The sequence below is a fragment of the Gordionus sp. m RMFG-2023 genome, chromosome 2, assembly GCF_954871325.1.
Source record: "Gordionus sp. m RMFG-2023 chromosome 2, tfGorSpeb1-WG-v2, whole genome shotgun sequence".
NCBI classification, from domain to species: Eukaryota; Metazoa; Nematomorpha; class Gordioida; order Chordodea; family Parachordodidae; genus Gordionus; species Gordionus sp. m RMFG-2023.
This window is the reverse complement of record NC_088776.1, coordinates 22,314,513-22,336,464: the sequence shown is the minus strand read 5'-3', so window position 1 is coordinate 22,336,464 and position 21,952 is coordinate 22,314,513. Positions and strand designations below refer to the sequence as shown.

General features: G+C 26.5%; 1 protein-coding gene across 2 annotated transcripts; it reads left to right on the top strand.

Moving 5' to 3' along the window:
• The first annotated feature begins 659 nt into the window (after positions 1-659).
• LOC135925255 (T-complex protein 1 subunit zeta-like) lies at positions 660-21,434 on the top strand. 2 transcript variants are annotated; one of them, XM_065460484.1, is made up of 15 exons: positions 660-823; positions 865-928; positions 968-1,102; positions 1,149-1,208; positions 1,248-1,361; positions 1,986-2,089; positions 3,687-3,797; positions 4,011-4,185; positions 7,142-7,224; positions 7,268-7,364; positions 16,748-16,895; positions 17,000-17,104; positions 20,268-20,417; positions 20,469-20,541; positions 21,168-21,424. In XM_065460484.1, exons 1-15 carry the CDS (start codon positions 687-689, stop codon positions 21,238-21,240), a joined length of 1,629 nt encoding a protein of 542 aa, XP_065316556.1. In that variant the 5' UTR covers positions 660-686; the 3' UTR covers positions 21,241-21,424. The 2 variants fall into 2 exon arrangements, with proteins under 2 accessions (XP_065316556.1, XP_065316557.1); XM_065460485.1 differs by lacking the exon at positions 20,268-20,417 and having other exon boundaries at positions 21,168-21,434.
• The last annotated feature ends 518 nt before the right edge of the window (positions 21,435-21,952 follow it).

The following is a 21,952-nucleotide window of genomic DNA, read 5'->3' as shown; positions in this document are numbered from 1 at the left end:
TTATTGGTTCAAATTAAAAAATAATTGAATTCAAAAAATTGATAACTATCATAATGTTTTATTCGCAGGTAAGCTTTTTGTAATATTTGTACCCTCTTTATTATTCGTGGTTTATAGTTGTGTATTTAATGTCGAACCCTGAAATATTTACTTTTTTCTGCAATATGTAAGTGGGAAATAGAATATATACCATAAATTTAATTCATAAATTCCTTTTTAAGCATCGCACTCGATATGCCCCCCTCTTTTTCCCCTAAAAATAAACTTAAATAAGAAAAATATAAGATAATTTATAGGATGTCACACACAGAGGTAGTCCTAATACACCCACTTTATATTAAAGAATGAAAATATTACGAATTTTAATAAAATTAAAACTTTATAATCATTACATAGATACATAGAGAATTAATAGTATTATTTCGATATAATGATCTAAATAGAAAGTAGATAGTAATTGTAAATAGACAAATTTCGATATAATGATCTAAATAGAAAGTAAATAGTAAATGTAAATAGACAAATTAAAAGGGGAACTTTGAGATTTATAGATTTAAAGGTAAATAAAAAATTAAAATTAGACATTTAATATTCTAAACATTACTAAAATATAAATTTTATTAAAATTAAAATATTTAGTTAATTGTGTTGATTTGAGTTTTTATTCACGCTTTTACAATTTTAAAATGCCTATGTTAAAATTATTAAATCCGAATTCCGAAATAGCTAAATCATCTAGGGCATTAGCTGTTAATATTAGTGCAGCAAAAGGTCTTTTAGAAGTTATGAAAGGGAATCTTGGACCAAAAGGAACATCTAAATTGTAAAATTTTAATTTTTTTGATTTTTATAAATCAATACTAGATTAGTATCTGGATCTGGTGATATTAAATTAACAAAAGATGGAAATGTATTATTAAATGAAATGGTAATAATAAGGTAGTTTAAGTTATTATATATATTTTAGCAAATTAAACATCCAACTGCCTCATTAATTGCCAAAGCTGCAGTTGCTCAAGATGAAATGACTGGAGATGGTACTACAACTATTGTGTTGTTAGTAGGAGAAATGCTTAAGCAAGCTGAGAACTATATTACAGAAGTAAAGGAGGAATAAGTTTTAATATAGTTATTTTATTTGTAATTAGGGTTTGCATCCAACAATAATTACTGATGGCTTTGAGGTAGCCAAGAAAAAGTGCTTAAAAGTATGATATATTCTAATATAATTATAAATAGTTTAATAGATTTTAGATGACATGAGAAGAGTTGATAATATTGACAAAGAAACATTAACGAATGTTGCACAAACAGCTCTACGATCTAAACTTAATGTAGAAATTGCAGATCTTCTTACAAATGTAAGTTGATTAGTTGCAAAAATATTTTTTAATTTTGAGCATAAATACCATTTTATTAGTTTAATATATATATATAACTCTTTTTTTAATATTATTTTTTACCTCTGCATACAAGTGATAATGTTCAGGGATTGCTCCTAAACTCTTTATTTCCCTTTAAACTTATTTTTTTCCTGCTGAATTTACCTGATCCTTTTTTAATTATTTGGGTTGAATCCAATCCTATATAACGCATGGGTTCAATATATTAATGTAATAAATATTAAATTTTACATCAATCACTACATAATTTTATAATTTAAATGTAAATTTTTTACATTTTGTGTAAGATTAATTATGTTTTGGCTGGCCCCTTTATGATGCTAAAAAATTTAATATACTAATTAAGATTTGTGTTTTCTGTATCTATGAAATTTTTTTAGCGTCTTATCATTTATACTTTTTGAGATATCAAGAATAAGGCATAGTAATACCTTTTTATGAATATTGATTCGCATTCATATAATGATTGATTAAAAGCTACTAGCACTGTGCCAATTTTTACTAGTGTTTATTGATTTTACTCATTTTTATTGTTTTTTAAATTAGGTGACCCTTACTTTATAATATAAATTATTATTACAGATTGTGGTTGAAGCTGTTACTCGTGTGAAGGATGAAGAAGGAAAAATTGATTTGCATCGAGTTGAAATTATGGAAATGCGACACAAAACTGAAACTGATACCATGTTTATATTAACATTTTAAAATTTAAGAAAATTAAATAAATATTATGATTTATGAATCAAACATACTAGAACCAATCTTTTCTGGGGCCCTTGATTTTATTATTTTTATTTCAACAGACCCTTAAATTTTAAATAATTATCATTTTTATGCTTTTATATAGTTATTTACAAATAAATTAATTTCCTGATTTTCTTGAAAATCATTTTTTTCTGAATAAATTTGTAACTCTTTCTAAAAATGCATTTTTCATAGAATGGGCCAAATTTGAAAAATAGCTTGAATGATGCATTTAAATTATTTATATTTTCTTAAATTTTGCCATTAAATTTTCTTTCTCTTATAATATAATTTATACTGTAGCTATATACAGACCATTTCAAAAATTTAACCAATCACCAGGAATCAAAATAGCTTGATTAAGCTATTTTTATTTTTAAATAAATATTTAACATCAATAAAGAGGGAAACCCAATTCTTGTACTTTTTAATCCACATTATCTCAGGTAAATTGCTAATTAGTTAAATCTTCTTTATATAACAGGTAAAATTAAAAATAGCTCAAATGTTGAATTTATTATTAATAACAGTCAATATAATTGATCATTATTATAAAAACATCAAAAAAAAATTTGAAATATGAGTCATCTTATGGCCAGTAGAAAATTGAAATAAATAGGTGCTCCAATTTAAAAAATTTTCTGATGGTGATTTTTTAGATCTAGACTGTAGCCTCAATTTTCATAAAAACATTATTGGAAAAATCTTAATATATTTTATTTAGTATCTTGATGTTATTGATTACAGCAATGATTTTAATAATGATTTTCTATTTTATTCTATAATGAATATCAAATATTTCCCACCTGATTTTTAAAATTTTATATTCAAAATTGATTTGGACTGGTCAAACCCCAAAATGGGTTCTTTAAATATTATAATTAAAATACAAATCCTGTTAATTTTATTTTGGGCTAGTATTTTGTTCTAACTTAATTAAATAGATTGACCTTATTTCAGCCAAATTTTATTTAATTTCAAGTATTTTTAAATGGCATTTTACAAATCATGTTTGGAAGTAATTTATCACATTATACCCAAAAAAATTATTGACAAATTATAAAAGGGTTTAAGAGCCTTTTTGACTCCTAGGTATATTAACCTGGAAATCCAGGAATATAATTTTTTTTAATAAGTATTAATCAAAAGTAGTCAGGATTGTCCATATTTAGGTTTGAATTACAAACTAGACTGAACCATGACCTTTATTAGTAGGTTAAAATGTAGTTAGCTGATCAAGGTACTATGGAAAAAATTCCCTAATCATTTTTAAAATTATCAAAAAACCCTCCCTTCTTTTCAGAAAATAAGGGTTTTCTAGTGGGGGATTGTCTTCCACCCTATCAGGTACAAACTACCATAGAAAAATGCTCTAGTTTAAAACTATTTATAATGTTAGATGAGATGTGTTATATTTGACCTAGAATTATAGATGCGACAACTACAAAATAATTAGCACAGCTTCTATTAAAATGAAAACTCTTTAATATAATTATATAAATAATTCCATATACCCATATATTTATATTTGTCTTGCAGGTTAGTTAAAGGACTAGTCTTGGACCATGGTGCTAGGCACCCTAATATGCCCAAAAGAGTATCTAATGCATATATATTAACCTGCAACGTTAGTTTGGAATATGAAAAAACGTAAAATTTATATATAATATTTCATAAATGTAATGCATTCATCATAATCAATATATTTTATTTAAACAAAACACTTTTTTAATAAAAAAAATACAAATGGAATATTCCTCCTCCCAATATACCTTCTTTTTAATGAATAAAGAGAAGTCTTCCCAATGTTTATATATTTTTTATAAAAAAATAATATTCTAACCTAATTAATTATTACCAAAGTGAAGTGAATTCTGGATTTTTCTACAACACGGCAGCTGAAAGAGAACAGATGATAAAATCTGAGAGAAAATTTATAGATGACAGGGTCGATAAAATCATTGCGTTAAAACGCAAAGTTTGTGATCAATCAACTGGCGATGCCAAGAAAAAAGCATTTGTCCTTATAAATCAAAAGGTTTGTTTTTATTTTTAAATATTATGTTATTGTTTGGCTGCTACATTTTACCCTCAATACTATTCAAACTAATCAATGATTACATTTGAATGCAGAATTTAAATTGAAACAATTAGAACCTTGCATAGATTGTTTTTCAACTTTTGTAAAGTGTGTGGAATGCTTTTTTCTATAGGAAACAGTTTTGTGTTGGGAAATGGGCTTCTTTAAGATATATTTTGACTAAACATAACCTGTTAGTTCATTTTAAGATTGAGCTTCAGCTATTTTTTATTGGCCCAGGTTAATCACAACCTAATTATTTATTTTTGAGCACCTTAGCCAATTTTTATTAGCTCAGGCTAAACCATCTGTTTTCTTAAGCATTGATATTGATATTTTATTGGTATAATTGTTATAAATGACAATATTACCATTTTTGACTAATATCGTTTATAATCAATAACTTTAAACATATTTTGATATTGTTATTTCAATGATGTAATTTAGAAAGGGGCATTATCATAAACATCATTTTAAAACTTTTTGATAAAATGGGCAAAATTAAAATAAGAATTTAAGTATATTTTGGTATAATAATGGTTAGATTATGTAATTTAAAAGGTGACTACATCATCATTTTTTAAAGAATACAATTTTTTTGCAAACGCTAAAAAATTTTGGGGGATTTAATTATATTATATCTGTTGAAACCTGAAATGATAGGAATTTGATTCATATTTAATTTGAATTCATTTTATATCAGATATGATATTTGTAGAATTAAGATAGTGAATTCATTAGAACAAGTAAAAATCGATTTGATTTATAGGAGACCTATTAAGAACTTTGTTATTTCTATCAAATTTTTTATTTATATAATGACATGTTAAAGATATATACAAATCTTTACCCATTAAATATCTAAGATAAAGAAAAAAATATAATTTGTCATATTGCATATTTAATCAAATAGTCCTATTTTTTAATAATAAGAAGAAGTGGACACTTATTTTTGAAAAAAGGAATGAGCTATATAACTGGAATAAAAAAATACACCAAATGAAAATATCAAATTATATCATTTTTAAATATCGGTTCCATTCAATTTTCAAAACCATCAATATAGGGGAGGGTTTCGAACTGAATCGAACCAAACCGCCAAACGGGAATGAACCGTTATAATTTTCCTAACCATTTTGGAGAAAATATAAAAAGAGCGAACCGAACTGTTACAAATATTTTAAACAGGTTCAAAACGTTTTTAAAATATAATTAATTTTAAATTATTGACCTAAATTTTATTTTAATTTTTCTTGGGGTCAATTTTTAAATTCATGATTTCTTTTCAAATTAAATTTTTTTTATATTATCTACATTAATCATTACCAAGTTTATTGTTTTTACTTTAAATACTCAATTTAATAGAGATTAGTCAAATTACCAATTATTTAGATAAGATTGGCTATTCTGTCCAAATTAAATTTGAAAATACCAAGATTGTTGCGCAAGATGGAAGATTACTAGAGTTAAAAAAAAATTTGTCAAGAAATATCGCTCCAAAGCAATGATCGCGAAAAATGTTTATCAGAGAATGAATGGAAAATAATTAGCGATAATTAAAAGCTTTATATCCAGTTTATATTTTGACAAAATTTATACAAGGTAGTTTCTATGATAAAAGCACGAGAAATACATTTGAAAAATAACGTTTTTTGCTCAGCATTTATCTCGACCCAAGATATAATGTATTTTTAACATTTAAAGAAAAAGAGATCGCCAGAAAACATCTTTCTATAACTTGGAACTTAATATAAAATTTAAATAATCAGAATATTGAAATTCTAGATATACTATGCCTACTTTTTATTCAAAATATAATTTAGTTGATGATTTTGAAGATTTATTAAAGTCGTATGAAAGCCTTAATAAGAATAATTCTCAGGGTATAGAAAATTATAATATATGTATAGAAATAGAATATATAATTCGGTCACTTGATAATATAGAGATATTAGAAAAAGATACTAATCTTTTGAATTATTGGCAAAACGTAAAGAATAGTATGCCAGAACTTTTTAAGTTAGCTATAACTGTGCTCCAGCTAAGAGCATTTTCTAGCCTTAAGTTAATACTCTCTGTGCAGGGAACTAAATTAAATACTAAATAATATTTTAGTTATCCATTCTAATTCTCTTTTTAAACATAAATAGTATAAATTTTATTATACTTATGTGTTATATTATTTGTAATTGCCCCTGTTTGTTTTTATCCTATTTATTTATGTAATAAAAAAAATTAATTTGTTTAATTTTTACTAAGTTTAATAAAAATATCTATTAGATTATCATGGTTAAATTAAATAAGAAATCATAAAAATATAAATTAAAAAGATTTTTCTCTAAGATTAATTTTTATGGTTTATGATTAATTTTTTTTTAAAAATAAAATTTATAAAAACCGTTATAAACCGAACCGATATTCATTTTTTAAAAAACCTAAATGGAATAAAATCTTTATAAAATTTTTAACTAAAAGCCAAACGAACTGAACAGCTATACTTAACGGTTCAAAACCCTGATCTGGGGCTCTAAGGTATTTATTAATATCGACACCACCTTGTATGAATAATAATTTGATTTTAATTTTGTAGGTCTAATTTATATAATTGAATTTTAACATAGTTTTATTTTCTTGATACATTAGATTAGACAAATATGAACATTTAGCCCCATTATCTGGTTCCCCCTTCATTTAATTATAAAGTAGTCGATAATATATTGACTACCTTGCTAAAAGATATCAAAAAAATTTGTTACATTCTTATTCCCGACCTCAAGTTAAAAATAGGTCTGGGTATATTACATGATATCAATTTTGAATTTGATTAAGGTTATCATATTATTAAACTATGGATATATTTTATAATTCATATATAAGCTCTGATTTATTATATTATAATATTTATTCCTTACAGGGAATAGACCCATATGCCCTGGATATGCTAGCAAAAGAAGGTATTATGGCTCTTAGAAGAGCTAAGAAAAGAAATATGGAAAGGTATATTTGTTTTTGAATAAATCATTTTTATGATTATTTTTAGATTAGTATTAGCTTGTTCCGGTAAAGCAGTTAACAGCTTGGAAGACCTTAGCCCAGAATGCCTTGGTTATGCTGGTCTTGTTTATGAACATATCTTGGTAAATTTTTAATTATATATAATATAAAATATATTTACCAATAAATAATTAACATCTTCTTAGATCTTTAAATATTTTATGATTATATAATATTCTACTAAATGAATGCCAAATTGGTAACTAGTTGAGATATATGACCTAAAATATTTATACATATGGCTTGGGAATTTGGGGCTGTCGTTCATCAGGCCTAGTCAGCTAAAGAATTGCATAAACAAATGGAACACAGCCACTATACAAATATATTTTTATTAATTTGCATGAGTCCTGACAAAATTTTGAATTATAAATTAAATAAAAATCACTAATTGCTTTCTCCTTATCACAGATAAGTTACCATTTTGGTAGAATAAGAGAAAACATCATTTTGTGTTATTTTTTTTTTATTTTTCAAACTTGGGCTAGCTTGGTTTTTAATTTCTTTTTAGATCAGAGACATCCATTAATCCAACTTTTTTTAAAACATTAGTCCACTGCTTCAGAACGACTTGCAGCTGCTAAAGCGCCTCTCCATAATTAAATATTAATCTAAATCATTTGCTAAATATATGTAAAAAAGTATAGCATCTGGAGATATTAGGCCTGGGCCTTTAAACATGGAAACATATTAATAAAAATAATGAGTTCTCATATTGAAACATTTAAATCACCTGCATAGATATAAAATATCAAATTATTTTTAAATAGATTGGTATAGTGGACAATTATTTATTATAATGAGAAAAGAAATGGGGTTGGTACTTTCTTTATGATTGGTCAATAATTATGCTATATAGCACGTTAATCACAGACCTGCCCAAAATGAGCGATTATAAATTATATGAAAGCTTATCCTCCATATATATAATTATGTCGATATTTTTGCAAGATAACCTACAAAATATAAAGTTATTCAGAGGTTATTGATATCGGCCGATTACCGATACGATATCATATCTAATTTTGTATTCTGTAAAGATACCAATGGTTTTAATTTTTAATATACTTTTTATTAGTATGACATCTATAATTTAACTTTACCATAACTTATCTCATTTAGTATATTATAACGATCAGTTATATTTTATATTCAATTTAATTGCAATTCTAAAAGTATATAAAATATTTTTATTGTTAAATCACTTTTATATAAAAATCTATATACATAATAAGTAATAAACAAATATATTATAAAATTTGAAATAAATAATAGATAATATTTAAAATTAATATATCGAAGATTTCTTTTTAGAAATACCAAAATTTCAAATTTATCAGAGGTCAGCCTGCGGTGATGGTCTGTCAATATCACCAGCTTCACTAAAAAGAGATTCTGAAAAGATTATCGCACACTTTTATAAACAGAATGCGCAAAAATATAACAATATGGCAGAATGTTTATTAATTAATTATTATTATTAAAAAAATATACATAAAAATTGGATTTCGAGTTTATTTATAAAAATAAATGATTTTAAATATAACTTTTTTAAAAAAATTTGTAACATTTTATTTTAGTTAAGGACGCCATTTTATATCAGATCGGATCGGGGAATTTTATAATATTGGCCGATAACCGATATTTTAAAATGGGTGATATATCGGTCCGATCCGATATAAAATATCGGTACATCACTAAATTTAAGCAAACCATTTTACTTTATATATGGGCCATTCCACGTCAAATCGATCACGATTCGGCCGACCCCTTTTAAAATTGTTAAAAATTTCTGGAATTATTTAGATAGGTAAAAAAGTGAGAAGGCCGTTTATTTTAGCTCGCTAGCACACCTGGTTCTCGAGATATAGGGGCTCAAAGTTACAAAAAAGATCCACTTTGGAATCTGTAAAATTTTTAAAATGTTTATATCTCGAAAACTATTTATATTTAAAAAAATTATAATATATCATTTTGTAGGTAAAGAAATTCTCTAATGGGCTAACAAAGAATAATAAATATTGGCGACATTATAGGCTTTTAACATCCAGTTTACCTAAATTGCTTTACCTGTATTTTTAAGCAAAATAGTGGGTTTGTTTTCGAATTTTTTTTATTGCTTTTTATTTAGACACATTTGCTAAATATATATACAATATCTAAACCTTGGCGACGCTAACGACTCCAAAAATTGATAAAAAATAGATGGCGCTTTATGAAATTACGGATTATTGTTAAAATTTTTCTGCTAACTTATCAATAACCAGATATTTTCACTTTTTATACTAAAAAATTTTGATTTTCTATTAAATATATTAATTAACTGAGGAGCAGAGTGGGCATATGCCCATTAGACACTTATTAATGTAACAAATTTCCAATAATAAATATCCTTCATATAATTATATTAATTTTTAAGGTATCTACAATTTCATCGAATTTTTCATCATTTGATGAAGATAATGGTATAATTTTAGTCGTTAAAACTTTTTTTTACTCTAGATATTTTTTTCTTTAAATATTTCTTTTCACATAAGCGTTTTCTTTTAATGAGAAATTCCCTATTTTATTGTAGGGATATATTAATGTTATCGATAGCCTCTTGTTTAATTGAAGGGGAGAATCAATATCTACATTGTCATTTGAGGTATAAGGAATGTTTTCTAATTTTTGTCGCCATGAAGAGCATATTAACATATTTAAATTGTATGGTAAATTTTTTTGTGTCATCCAGGATAGAATCTTTCTTAGATTCTCGCGATAATAAGCATGTATCTGTAGATTAAATGTGTTGAAACATTTTAATATTGGTACGTCCATCTGTGATATAGAATAAAATTTTAATTGATCTACACCTAGAATACATGTTTTTGCACTCTCCAAACTCAGATTTTTATTGGTTAAAATTATTTCGCAGAAAGCAATTTATTTTGTAAAATATAATCGAGAATATATGCCTAATAAAATATTCGTTTTTACTGCAGCTGTTATACATTATCGAGCTAAGAAGTCATTCGCTCGCTATAGTAGCAAAGTAGAGATCTAAAAAATATAAAACATTTTAAGGATAGTGGGAGCGGGGGGTGGAGGGCAGAACTGGAAAATTTTATCACAATTCTTATAAACGTATCAATATTTTCATTTTCCTTAAGAATAATATTTTTCAACCATTAGCGCCATCTACTTTTTTCTTCAATTTTTGGTAAAAATGTATATTATGGAAATGTCGATAGAGTCGCCAAGGTTTTGAGATCGTATATATATTTATAAAAGGTGTCTAAATAAAAAGCAAAAAAAATATTCGAAAACAAACTCACTATTTTGCTTAAAAATACAGGTAAAGCAATTTAGGTAAACAGGATGTTAAAAGCTTATAATGGCGCCAATATTTATTATTCTTTGTTAGCCCATTAGAGAATTCCTTTACCTACAAAATGATATATTATAATTTTACTATAAATAGTTTGAGATATAAGCATTTTAAAAATTTTACAGATTCCAAAGTGGCTCTTTTTTGTACCTTTGAGCCCCTATATCTCGAGAACCAGGTGTGCTAGCGAGCTAAAATAAACGGCTTTCTCATTCTTTTGCCTATCTAAATAATTCCAGAAATTTTTAACAATTTTAAAAGGGGTCGGCCGAAAAAGTGCCTTTATTGATCGATTTGACATGGAATGGCACATATTTAATTTGTTTGGGGATATATATAGACCTGTGTGTATTGATCTATGGGGATATATATAGACCCGTGCGCCAGCCGTTGGCCGGCCGCCGACCTTTTTTTGGTTACGCCGTAAAACGCCGCCGTTTAAGAAAATCACGCAAGTGGCCGGTGCAGAAATTTCTTTCATATTTCATACCTATTTATTCTAATAATTGATCAAGATCACTGTTGTAATTTTTTTAATGTAAATCAGGATTTTGATGAATTTTTATTTTCTACTATTTTAAAATCATAATTATATTGATGTCATTATAGAATTCAATCAATCAAAAATCTATAATTCCAAAAGTTAATAAAAAAATCCATAGTCTGGATATTTTTTTGCAAATAAATTAGAGAAATTACTAACGCTCTAAGATATAAAACTGCAGAGGTTGAATTTGAATTCGAGGAAGATCAAAAAAATGTCTAAGTACAATAGATTTAACATCAGACATGTTAGATCTTGACAGCATTGTCCATACCCGGATACCCGTTTTCAAATGGCAATTCCAATGATAATAATAACAATAATCCATGCATATGAAAACCTTAAAATTAAATGTCCCAACACTTGCATAGTATATTAATTATCCTAGAAAGCATGTCTGGATTAAATAAGAATTTAATTAATAATGTTTTGAAAAGAATTAATTAGCACTTTCTCAAATTATAACATTATGAATCCGAGCTGGTAGAAGAACGATTAGAATTTCTTAAAAATATAAAGAAACTGTCGAATTTCTTTCAGTACAAAAAGGGCCTACTTTAAACCTGGCGTTACGTTTTAGAAGTGAAATTGAAACAAGTTTAATAGTAAATGACAGTGATAGTTCTGAAATCATTTCACTTAAGGAAAATATGCTAAAAAAAACTTGTCGATGTGTAATCTGCAAGTAATAATATATAAGTATATTCTTTTATTTTTTATTTAAAATTATCTAGGTAATGGCTTCTCTTTTAGATCCAAGATTTCAAAAATTGACAATTGTGTCAAAGTATTTAATAGAGCAAAATTGTTCAGCTTCAGAATTTATAATAAAACATCTTATAGAGAATGATGATAATCAGGTAGTAAATATAGTTTGAGGATCAGGATGAATTATTAAATTTAAATTATTTGACAAAATTGGCAAATAAACATTCAACAAATATAAATTATGATTCCAAGTTAGGTGACTTAGAACAAGAATGCCACAGTTTTCTTGGAAAACGATTTCACAAGATATGGACGTTCTAAATTTTCTGAGAGAAAAGAAGAGTAAACTTCCCAATCTTTCCAGGCTCGCCAAAAAATTCCTTGCATTCGGGTGAGTATAGTGAAAGAGTTTTCTCTACCGCTGGATTGATGTTATATTCAAGGGGATCATTATTATCCCGAAAATTTAAATAAAATATTATAAAAAAAATCAATTTTGGATTTATAATGAGTTTTCTATTAAATAAATATTAAAAAATATGCCGAGATATCTGTAGAGTAATGTATATTCGTTTTTTTAAATAATAAGCAATTAAAAAAATTTATGTTATAAAAATTTATAACTACGCCGATTTTGTTTACGGCGGCTAAAAATCAGCGCGCCGCCAGCTGTAGATAGGATTTTTTGAAAATTGCGCCGGCCGCCGATAGTTTATCAGCGCACAGTTATATATGATTTTACATCAAATTCAGTATATTTTTTCTACTCCAATTTCCACTTCATATAAGAATTACCATTCAATATTCTGACTACAGATTAATATTTATTCACTAATATTATGGTTTGTCTATAACCATTAGGTTGAATAAAGTAATCCAAGATAATACCTAAAGTCTTAACTACATGTACTATAAAAAAATATTTACCTTCACCATCATCATTTGTTAGATGGTCATATATTAGGCTCATATTCCTCTTACATAAACTTCTGTTTGCCTCAGCCTATATGATAAACAAGAGAGTCTCATATCCATATAAGATTTAATATTTCCAAACCTCTTACAGGACAAGAACGGTTTAATGGAGGTTTATCAATTGTTTGATTAGGTTATCAGAGTCTAAATACATGCCTTATTAACTCTATTTTCCTTTATTCTATTAATTTTACAAACTGGAAGGTTATTACACATGACCCATAGAACCCTGTTGGATGTGTTGAATGGAAATAGTTATATACCACTGGCATTTGTTAATAAACGATTAAATCTTCTTGATATGGGACACAATATTCTTCTCTATTCCAAAGAAAAGTGAGGAGAAGACTAAAATTTTAAATAGCGAATCTTCATAGGAATAGATAATTGGTTCAAGAACCATATCTTTATATATGACTAGTACTAAAATCTGACTTTGTTTTATTTAACCAAAATATCCTGTTTCGTTTGCCCTTTATTGTCTAGAATAACTCCCAGATCTCATGAAAACAGTGGCGTAGCTACAGGGGTGGTTTTCGGGTTTTGACCCCTCCCAGAGCAATTTTTTTAGATTATACGTTTAAAATACTTATAAGTGACTTTATATCAAATAAATACCATTAATATTTATATTTTTCTGGTTTTGATGTTTGTGGAAGGATATTATATAACTATTGAAATTATTCTGAATAGTATTATTATAAAGTCATTGAGAATAATCTACTAAATTATAATAACATATTGATGCATTAAAAATATATTTATTATATATTATCGAAGATATGGTTATGATTTGTAAGATAAATCTGGCCGAAAGCTGGGCAAAAGGGCCGAAGGCCCGTTAAAGGAAGCCTGGGGGGCTCAAAATATTTACTCATTATTTAAAATAGACTAAAGCCAAAAGTGGAACCAGATTATATAGGCTCAATGGTCTCATTTAGAAAGGGTCACAATGTGTTTGATGCCATTATGCCACTAGAAATTAAAATTGAAAGAGTCATAGAAAGGAAAAGTTATCTATTTATTGTGTCTTTAGACTTAGAAAGAGCATTTCTTTACTATTATCCATACGAGTTTGTATTCAGCATTGAAAGAGAATGGGACACCAATTCATATATTAAAGCTTCTAATTAGCATATAAAAAATTATTTATGCAAGTCTGGAATCTCCAAAAATTCAGGGATGTGCATTGTCCTTTTACTATTCAATTTCATCACTAATTATATTATAAAAATATAAGAGCCTCTTGTACAAAAGAAATGGTGGTAGAAGATATAAATATTCTGTTGCGGATGACTTATGTCTAATGGGGACATTTATGCACAAACTTCAATACCTAGTCAACAAAATATTCATTTTAGCAATGTTTTTTGACTTATATCTGAACACAGAGAAAAAGAATGTGTTGAACTCTGCTAGTACGTTAACACATGATAATTTAAGAATAGGCAAGAGGATATTGTAGAGGTTGCATGAGATATCAGGGAGTTATTCTAGATAGACAAGCGAAACATAATATGGTGGATATTAAACAAGGTCAGATTTAAGTACTGGTCATTTATGAATAAATGGTCCTCTCAAACCAATTATCTATTCCTTTGAAGATTCGACTTTTAAAATTTTTCTTCTCTTCGTTTTTCTTTGGAATAGATATGTGAATGTTGATGTGCCTCATAGCAATAAGATGCGATCGTTTATTAATAAATGATTGAAGTATATTACAATCTTTTTTTCATTCAATACGTTCAACAGTGGGCTAGGTGTAATAACCTTCAGTTTGCAAGTTAATAGAATATAGGAAAATAGAACAAGCGCCTGATAAAGTCTTCTCGGAATAGACCTCCATTTGACCTTATCGTATAAGAATAGCTGGATTGGCATATATGGTACTATCTTGGAAATTTATAAAATGGGCTGTGGCAAATAGACGCTTATTTAAGTGGATTATGAGTCTAATATATGGCAATCTAAAGAACGATTGTTGATGCTGAAGGTTTAGATTATTTTATTTGACCTAATGGTTGTAGGCAAACCATAATATTAGTAAATATTGAACTTTAGAGTCGGAGTATTGGTCATTAGAGTAAGACAGCAATGCTTATATGTGTAAATTAGAGTACTAGGTTATTTGTTAGGATCCTTGCAAAAAAAATCGACATAATTATATATATGATGGATCTTTATATAATTCACGTTTGCTCATTTTGAACCTATCTCTAACCAACGTGCAAGGTAAGATAATTTTAATTATCAATTTATATTCCTTTTAACTAGTTGTATAAAATATACTGCGCGTTTAATATTCTCCAATTTGATTATTAACGAAACCCAGTGATTTGGATAATAAATATGATTTTTATTTGATTTTGATACCGCCTTTTGTTTATCTGTTCATCAAAATTGCTCTGTTTTCTCTTGAAGATATTTTTTACAAATCTAAGAATATTATATTTTATGTTTTTATTGTTATATTGTAGAATCAATGTCAATCATCCAAATTTAAAATTAATTTACCATTTTTGTCCATTGTGTAGAATTTATATCTTGTTTGCAAGGATGCGAACCCGGCAAAATTTTAGTCCTTGTTCAGTTTGGTTTAATGTTGAAAAACAGGTGTGTTTGGGTTCGTTTCAGGGATATATTTTTGAACCAGGGTTTGGTTCCAGGTTGAGCTCGGGTTTAAGAATTTTTGAATTGATAAAAAAATATATATTTAAATCATATTTTATTTATAGGCAAAATAGAGTTAAAAATACAAAGTAATCATGTATCAATTTTAAAAATTTTATTTCGACTTATTTCTTTAAATTAACAATATCCAATATAATAATTTTTATGACTTGTTCACTTTTATCTTCTTCTAATTTATAATATTTGAGAATTAGTTAAAAATTAAAAATAAATAGCGTAAATGAATTTAATTGTTTAAAATTTAGTCAATAGGAATCTTTGTGAATAAATTTAAAAATGGCGTAAATGAATTAAGTTGCTTAAAATTTATTAACACTTCACTTAATTAGAAATTTGAAAATATTATAATCATTTAAATTATTTATGTTAAATATCTTAATATATGATTTTAAACAATATACTAAACCCGGTTGAACCCGGGTTTAAATAAAATTCCCGGGTTCGGTATGGGGTTTTGAAAATTTTAAAACGGGGTTCAGATTCGGTTCGGGTTCAGATTTTTCCCCAAAACTTGGGGTTTTATTTTTCGGGTTCGGTTCATATCCCTGCTTGTTTTAGTTATAAAGACATAAAATCCGATAATTATCAATAAATTTATTACAAAAACAATTATTTTAATATAATATAAGCTAGAAGTAGACATACACAAAGTATATTCATGGAAATCCACCAATACCGATTATTTTATCGATTAAACAATGGGCAATAAATTTTGATTTTTTTTTTCCTTATTAGGTTATTTATAATTTACTGGCGCAAAATAAAATATTAAAATCATTTTATTAAAAAAAAATACTCATTAAATTATTTTATAAATTTTTAAAACAAATACTTAATTAGGCAGATTGATAGAAATAGATTCCCAAATCTTAGGATTTAATATGACGTTACTTACCAACGCTAGATACCACATTTTTTATTTTTGAACCTTGGACAAGAAAAATTGAATATAGGTGGTATCTGACCGATACTTTGCCTTTGTATCCGCATAAAGAGCACTAGTGGTACATCTCTGATATAAACCATAAAATAAAATTGTATCAAAAAAATATTTAAATTATTTGATACCAATACCGCTAAAATTATCTAAATATACATTTTATAAATGATATCTCGATAATAAAACATTTTTAAGATACATATCCCATATATTTTTTAACAACTCATATTTGATATAGGGCGAAGATAAGTTTACATTTGTAGAGGATTGCAAAAATCCCAAATCTGTAACGATTCTCATCAAAGGTCCTGCCAAATATATTATCACTCAAATGCGGGATGCTGTTAAAGATGGCCTTAGAGCTGTCAAAAATGCCATTGAAGAAGGTTATTTTTCATTAATATAAATGATTTTTTTATATATGCATTATAGTGCTATATAATAAATATATATCAACATATATTATGATTTCAATATATATAATAACTAGGTATTGTTCCAGGTGCTGGAGCCTTTTACATAACTTGTTACAAACATTTGCGTGACCTGATTGATGGGAAATACGACAATAAACCTGGGGAAGAAGATATAAAAGGTTTGTATTTATTTAAATTTTTTTAAAAGGTCTTAGACAATTGATATCATAAAAATTAATAAATTATATTATTTATTTTCCACTATGATAAATTCGATTTAGAAACACCATTCCATTTATACCCACAAAAATACAAATCGTATATAGGATGTAGAACCAAACCGTGAAACCCAAATTAACCGTTAGAATAAAATCTCACTATGTCTAAACCAATTTATGCTGTCTTAAAATTATAAAATGAATAACATAATTTGACCTATTTTTATATTTTTTTAATAGAATATTAAAAAAGTAAAAGTTATGATACTTAATTAACTATTTCTTATTCAAGTTCTAAAATAAAGAAATTGAACTTGATTTTCTTAACTGGTTACGTTTTTATTTTTAAAATATTTTTATTAGAATTATGAGTCTATAAAAATTATATATTATGATTAATTTAATATAAAAACCAGAGACCTGCAGAGATACCATTTGCACGGCCCGGCCCGGTTTTAAATTTCTTAGGCCCGGCCCAGATTTAAAAATTTCAGGCCCGGCTCGGAATTTTTTAAAATTATATTCGACCTGGTATATACAAAAATTCACCTATGAGGTATTTTACCATATTTTTCAGCGAGTATTATCGCTTATTATTTAAAAAATGCATGTAAAAAGCTAATATTTTGAGAATATTATATATTTTTTTTTTTGATATTCGACTTTTTTATTATTTTTAAAAAAAATATTATAAAATAAATTATATAATTTACAGAGGATTAAAAAATATATATTAAAATGGATACTATAAAAAAAAAATATATATAATTTATAAAAATTATAAAACTGTTATTTATAAAAATGGATATTTTGAGTATATACTATATTTTATATTGCATTTATAAAAATAAAACTAATATTCATAAAAATGGTAATAATATTTGTCATATACTATATTTTATATTACATTTAAAAAAATAAAACTAATATTTAATTTATAAAAATGGAAAATATTTTGAGAATATAATATATTGTATTTAATTTACTATTTAATTTATAAAATAAAAATAAATCGCTATTTAAAAAAATGCATGTATAATAAATAGTATTTTGAAAATATAATCTAATTGCACAATATTAATATAATTTATTTTATAATATAAATTTTTAACAAAAGAAGATAATTGTATTATATAATATTGTAAAAAAAAATAATGAAAAATGTTGGATTAAAAACTTTCATGACTCAAGGTAAATATAATAAATGCAATAAATATTTGACAGTTTGCAAAGTAAAAAACCAGCATGATTGACGAAACCCTATACTCAAGAAAGATATTAAAAATTCACAAATTATCATGAAGAAAGAGAAGCATATCTACCTTTTCAGGTTGAAGATTACTTCTTCTTTCTTTAAGAATTCTCCCAGTAGTGGAAAAATTCCGCTCAAAGCTTGCACTTAAAGCAGGAATTGCCAATTTTGCTAAAATTGGAAATTCGCTTTGATGAGCCGCCCACCACTCTAACAAATTATCCACCTTAAATGTTTTATCTATTATTTATGTAATTATAATATTCATCATCGGGTATTGACATATTACCAGAATTACCATCGCCCCATTTGTCATAAAACGATTCAGTTTGTTTAACAACAGTCGTAATTTGACTGGTCGATGGTATTTCATTTACTTCCTGAGCCTCTTGTAATTTAATATAATCTTTTATATAGTTTTCCGTCATTTTGCGATCTGTCCCTGACTACCTACGTAATTGCTTGAATTTGGGACAGAGAAATAAAATGATACTTGTGTAAAACAAATTTTTCAATTAAAAAATGCTTTATATTAAGTAAAATCAATTACAAACTTTAAGAAGTGATAATCCTTTATTTGATTGTTTTGGTAAAATATATTCTAAAAATTTAGATATGAATTATAAAAAAATATATTAATAATACTTGAATATTGGGGCTTATTTAAGATATTCCTTTATTTGATTGTTTTGGTAAAATATGTTGTAAAAATTTAGATATGAATTATAAAAAAATATATTAATACTTTGAATAAATTTGCAGGAAATTAATAATTAGATCGATCTGTGGGTTGTTAGGTAGTGTTAACCATCACCCAATATTATATTAATCATAACTATAATATAATATAATCTTATAACCATTAACTCATAATGTAAAAATTTTTATAAAAAATATTAAGGCCTTACCCGGCCCGGGTTTAACAATCTTAAGCCCGGGGTGGATATATTTAAAAAAAAATTTTTAGGCCCGGCCCGTATATGTTTAAAAAAAATTTTTTTAGGCCCGGCCCTGGTATATTTAAAAAATTTAAAATACGGGCCAGGTTTAGGGCCGGGTCTTGCAGGTCTCTGATAAAATGATAAAAATCAAAGAGCCGAAAGAAATATCTAAATTTGAATGGAACTAAACATTGAAAAATTCCGTATTAGAATACTAAAAAAATTGAATATTAAAATAAGGGATGCGAAAATGAGTTTAACCCCTCATGTTTTTGCCAAACCCGAACACTTATATAAATTGATATTTCAAAAGCTTATAAATAATAATATTATAGAAATACCTTGCCTTGCAATTATGTAAATCTATAGAGTAGTTTATTTTATTAATAACTAGTCATTATCTTTATGCACTCCAACCCTAAACCCTTTTTAATATTTGAACCCAAATATGAATCTTTTTTTTATCAAAGGGCTCACATTCCTAATTTAAATTATAAAAGGTGATTAGTGGAAATATTCATAATATATGAATCAATGGATAGCGAATTCTTTTTTGGCATAATTCCATCAGGTTTACTTACAGCAGAGACCTGCCAGCTCAGGTACATGGACCGGGTCGTATTTTAATTTTTTAAATATACTCGGGCCTGGTATATAAATTTTTTTTAAAAATACCCAGGCTGGGCCTTATATTTTAAAGCCAAAATTTAAATCGCTATTAGTGAAAATTAAAAATAAAAGTAATATTTTTTTAAAAAATCAGGACTGGGCTTAAAATATAAAACCCCGTCCGGGCCTTGCATATGGTGCCTCTTGCAGTTCTCTTATTTATGCAATAACATTTTTATTTAAAAAAGATCAAAAGATTCAGACATCTATAATAATCATTCAAACATGTAGATGGGTTTTATTTTAAAAAAAAATTTATTAGGAAAAATAAAGCTGGGTATTGAAGCCTATGCTCAAGCCTTGCTTATAGTCCCACGCACTCTGGCCTTAAATTCCGGGTTCGACATGCAAGGAACCATTATTGCGTGCATGGAAGAAGGCAATAATAACGTGGGGATCGATTTGGATACCGGTTTTTCATTTTTTAAATTATTTTTTGGTATAATTTATTGATTTTTTAAAGGTTTGCCGATCAAGCCAAACGACTTGGGAATATGGGATAATTACAATGTTATTAAACACAGTCTATATTCTAGGTAAATCAAATTTTGTTTTAATATTTATATTTCTGTATTACGCATAATAGACCAAAATCAATCATCAAATTGAATGGAACTAATCGAGTAAATAATTAGCTTATATGGCTAATTCTGAGTTAGTTGGCTGAAAATTCTTCGAGAGATTATTTGAAGTTTTATAATACAACATTTCGCTAAACTATGCTGGCACTTGATAATTATTGGCTAGAACACTTTTATAAACTAATATGAATTTTAAATTCAAACGCAAGTTTTAATAAAGCTTCGATATTTTAATAATGTTCTGAATATATTGTTATTATTTTATCAATACAATAAATAATACCTAATTAAAGGTCTGCAATGAACGGGGTTTCAGCCCGTGACCACTTTCGGCAGGGAGATTGAAAAAATTTAAATGATGAAAGGGTGGCTTTCTTTATTAAAAAAACTAATAGATCATATAATTTTCATTGGGTAGGTTAGTAACATTATTTCTAAACTAATAATTGACTGGTTCAATTGCAAACCTCGAATCTGAATGTAATTTTTTTTTAATTAATGTCCATTTTATAGTATATCGAATTTCATTTTTTATTAAAATAAAAATAAGGATTTGTAATATTTATTTTATAAAAATAAAGCACCGTAATAGCCAGTAATATATTGTTGGTAGATGAAATGTTAGCCGCTGGAATATCAACTCTCAAAAAATAGAAATGAAAATCTAATTTTATAAATATCTTCTCATATTTGTGCCTTTATTTTGTCAATTTTAGTACGCATTTTATATTAAAATATTTTGCCTTATTAACTTGTTTTTGGATTGTCAATTGATTTATATTGGAGCATCAAATTCATAAAACACCTTAAAGCATTGATTTTTTTTTTCATTCCAGTCAGATAGTTATGAGAATCCTGTACACTATTTTTGTTTCCGAATAAAGCTTTGGTTCCTAGGTTGGTCTAAAAAATATTAAAACAAAATCTTGCTGCATTTATTTTATACTTTTTATCAATATAAGTATTTAAATAATATCCAGTCTTTTGATATCAAATCTCAGGAATTAAATGTATAGACTGTCCCCAGTGTCCTACCTCCTCGCAAACCAGTAACGCTAAGATATCTCACAGAATATAATAATTCAATTATAAAATAGATATCGACTATATCTTGACTAAGAGGGCATCCCTCTGAGAATTTAATGATGCAATTGATTCGTCCCACCATTTCCCCTGATGGCCTCGGGTTTCAGGCGCTATTATTATATTCTATAAAGGGCCCTAAAGCAATTGGGCCTGAATCATCTTTAGAGTTTGAAAATGCTATAAAGAGGGCATCAGATCATATTGTCGCCTAAGCTTTGAAATGTATATTTTATATTTTTTAAAAAGATGAGATAAGAACAGGATTTGAAATATTAGACTA

Coding starts and splice junctions, on each gene's coding strand:
- LOC135925255 (XM_065460484.1), top strand. CDS start 687: ATGCCTATGTTAAAATTATTAAATCCGAATTCCGAAATAGCTAAATCA. Junction 824..864: donor CCAAAAGGAACATCTAAATT/GTAAAATTTTAA, acceptor AATCAATACTAG/ATTAGTATCTGGATCTGGTG. Junction 1,103..1,148: donor CTGAGAACTATATTACAGAA/GTAAAGGAGGAA, acceptor ATTTGTAATTAG/GGTTTGCATCCAACAATAAT.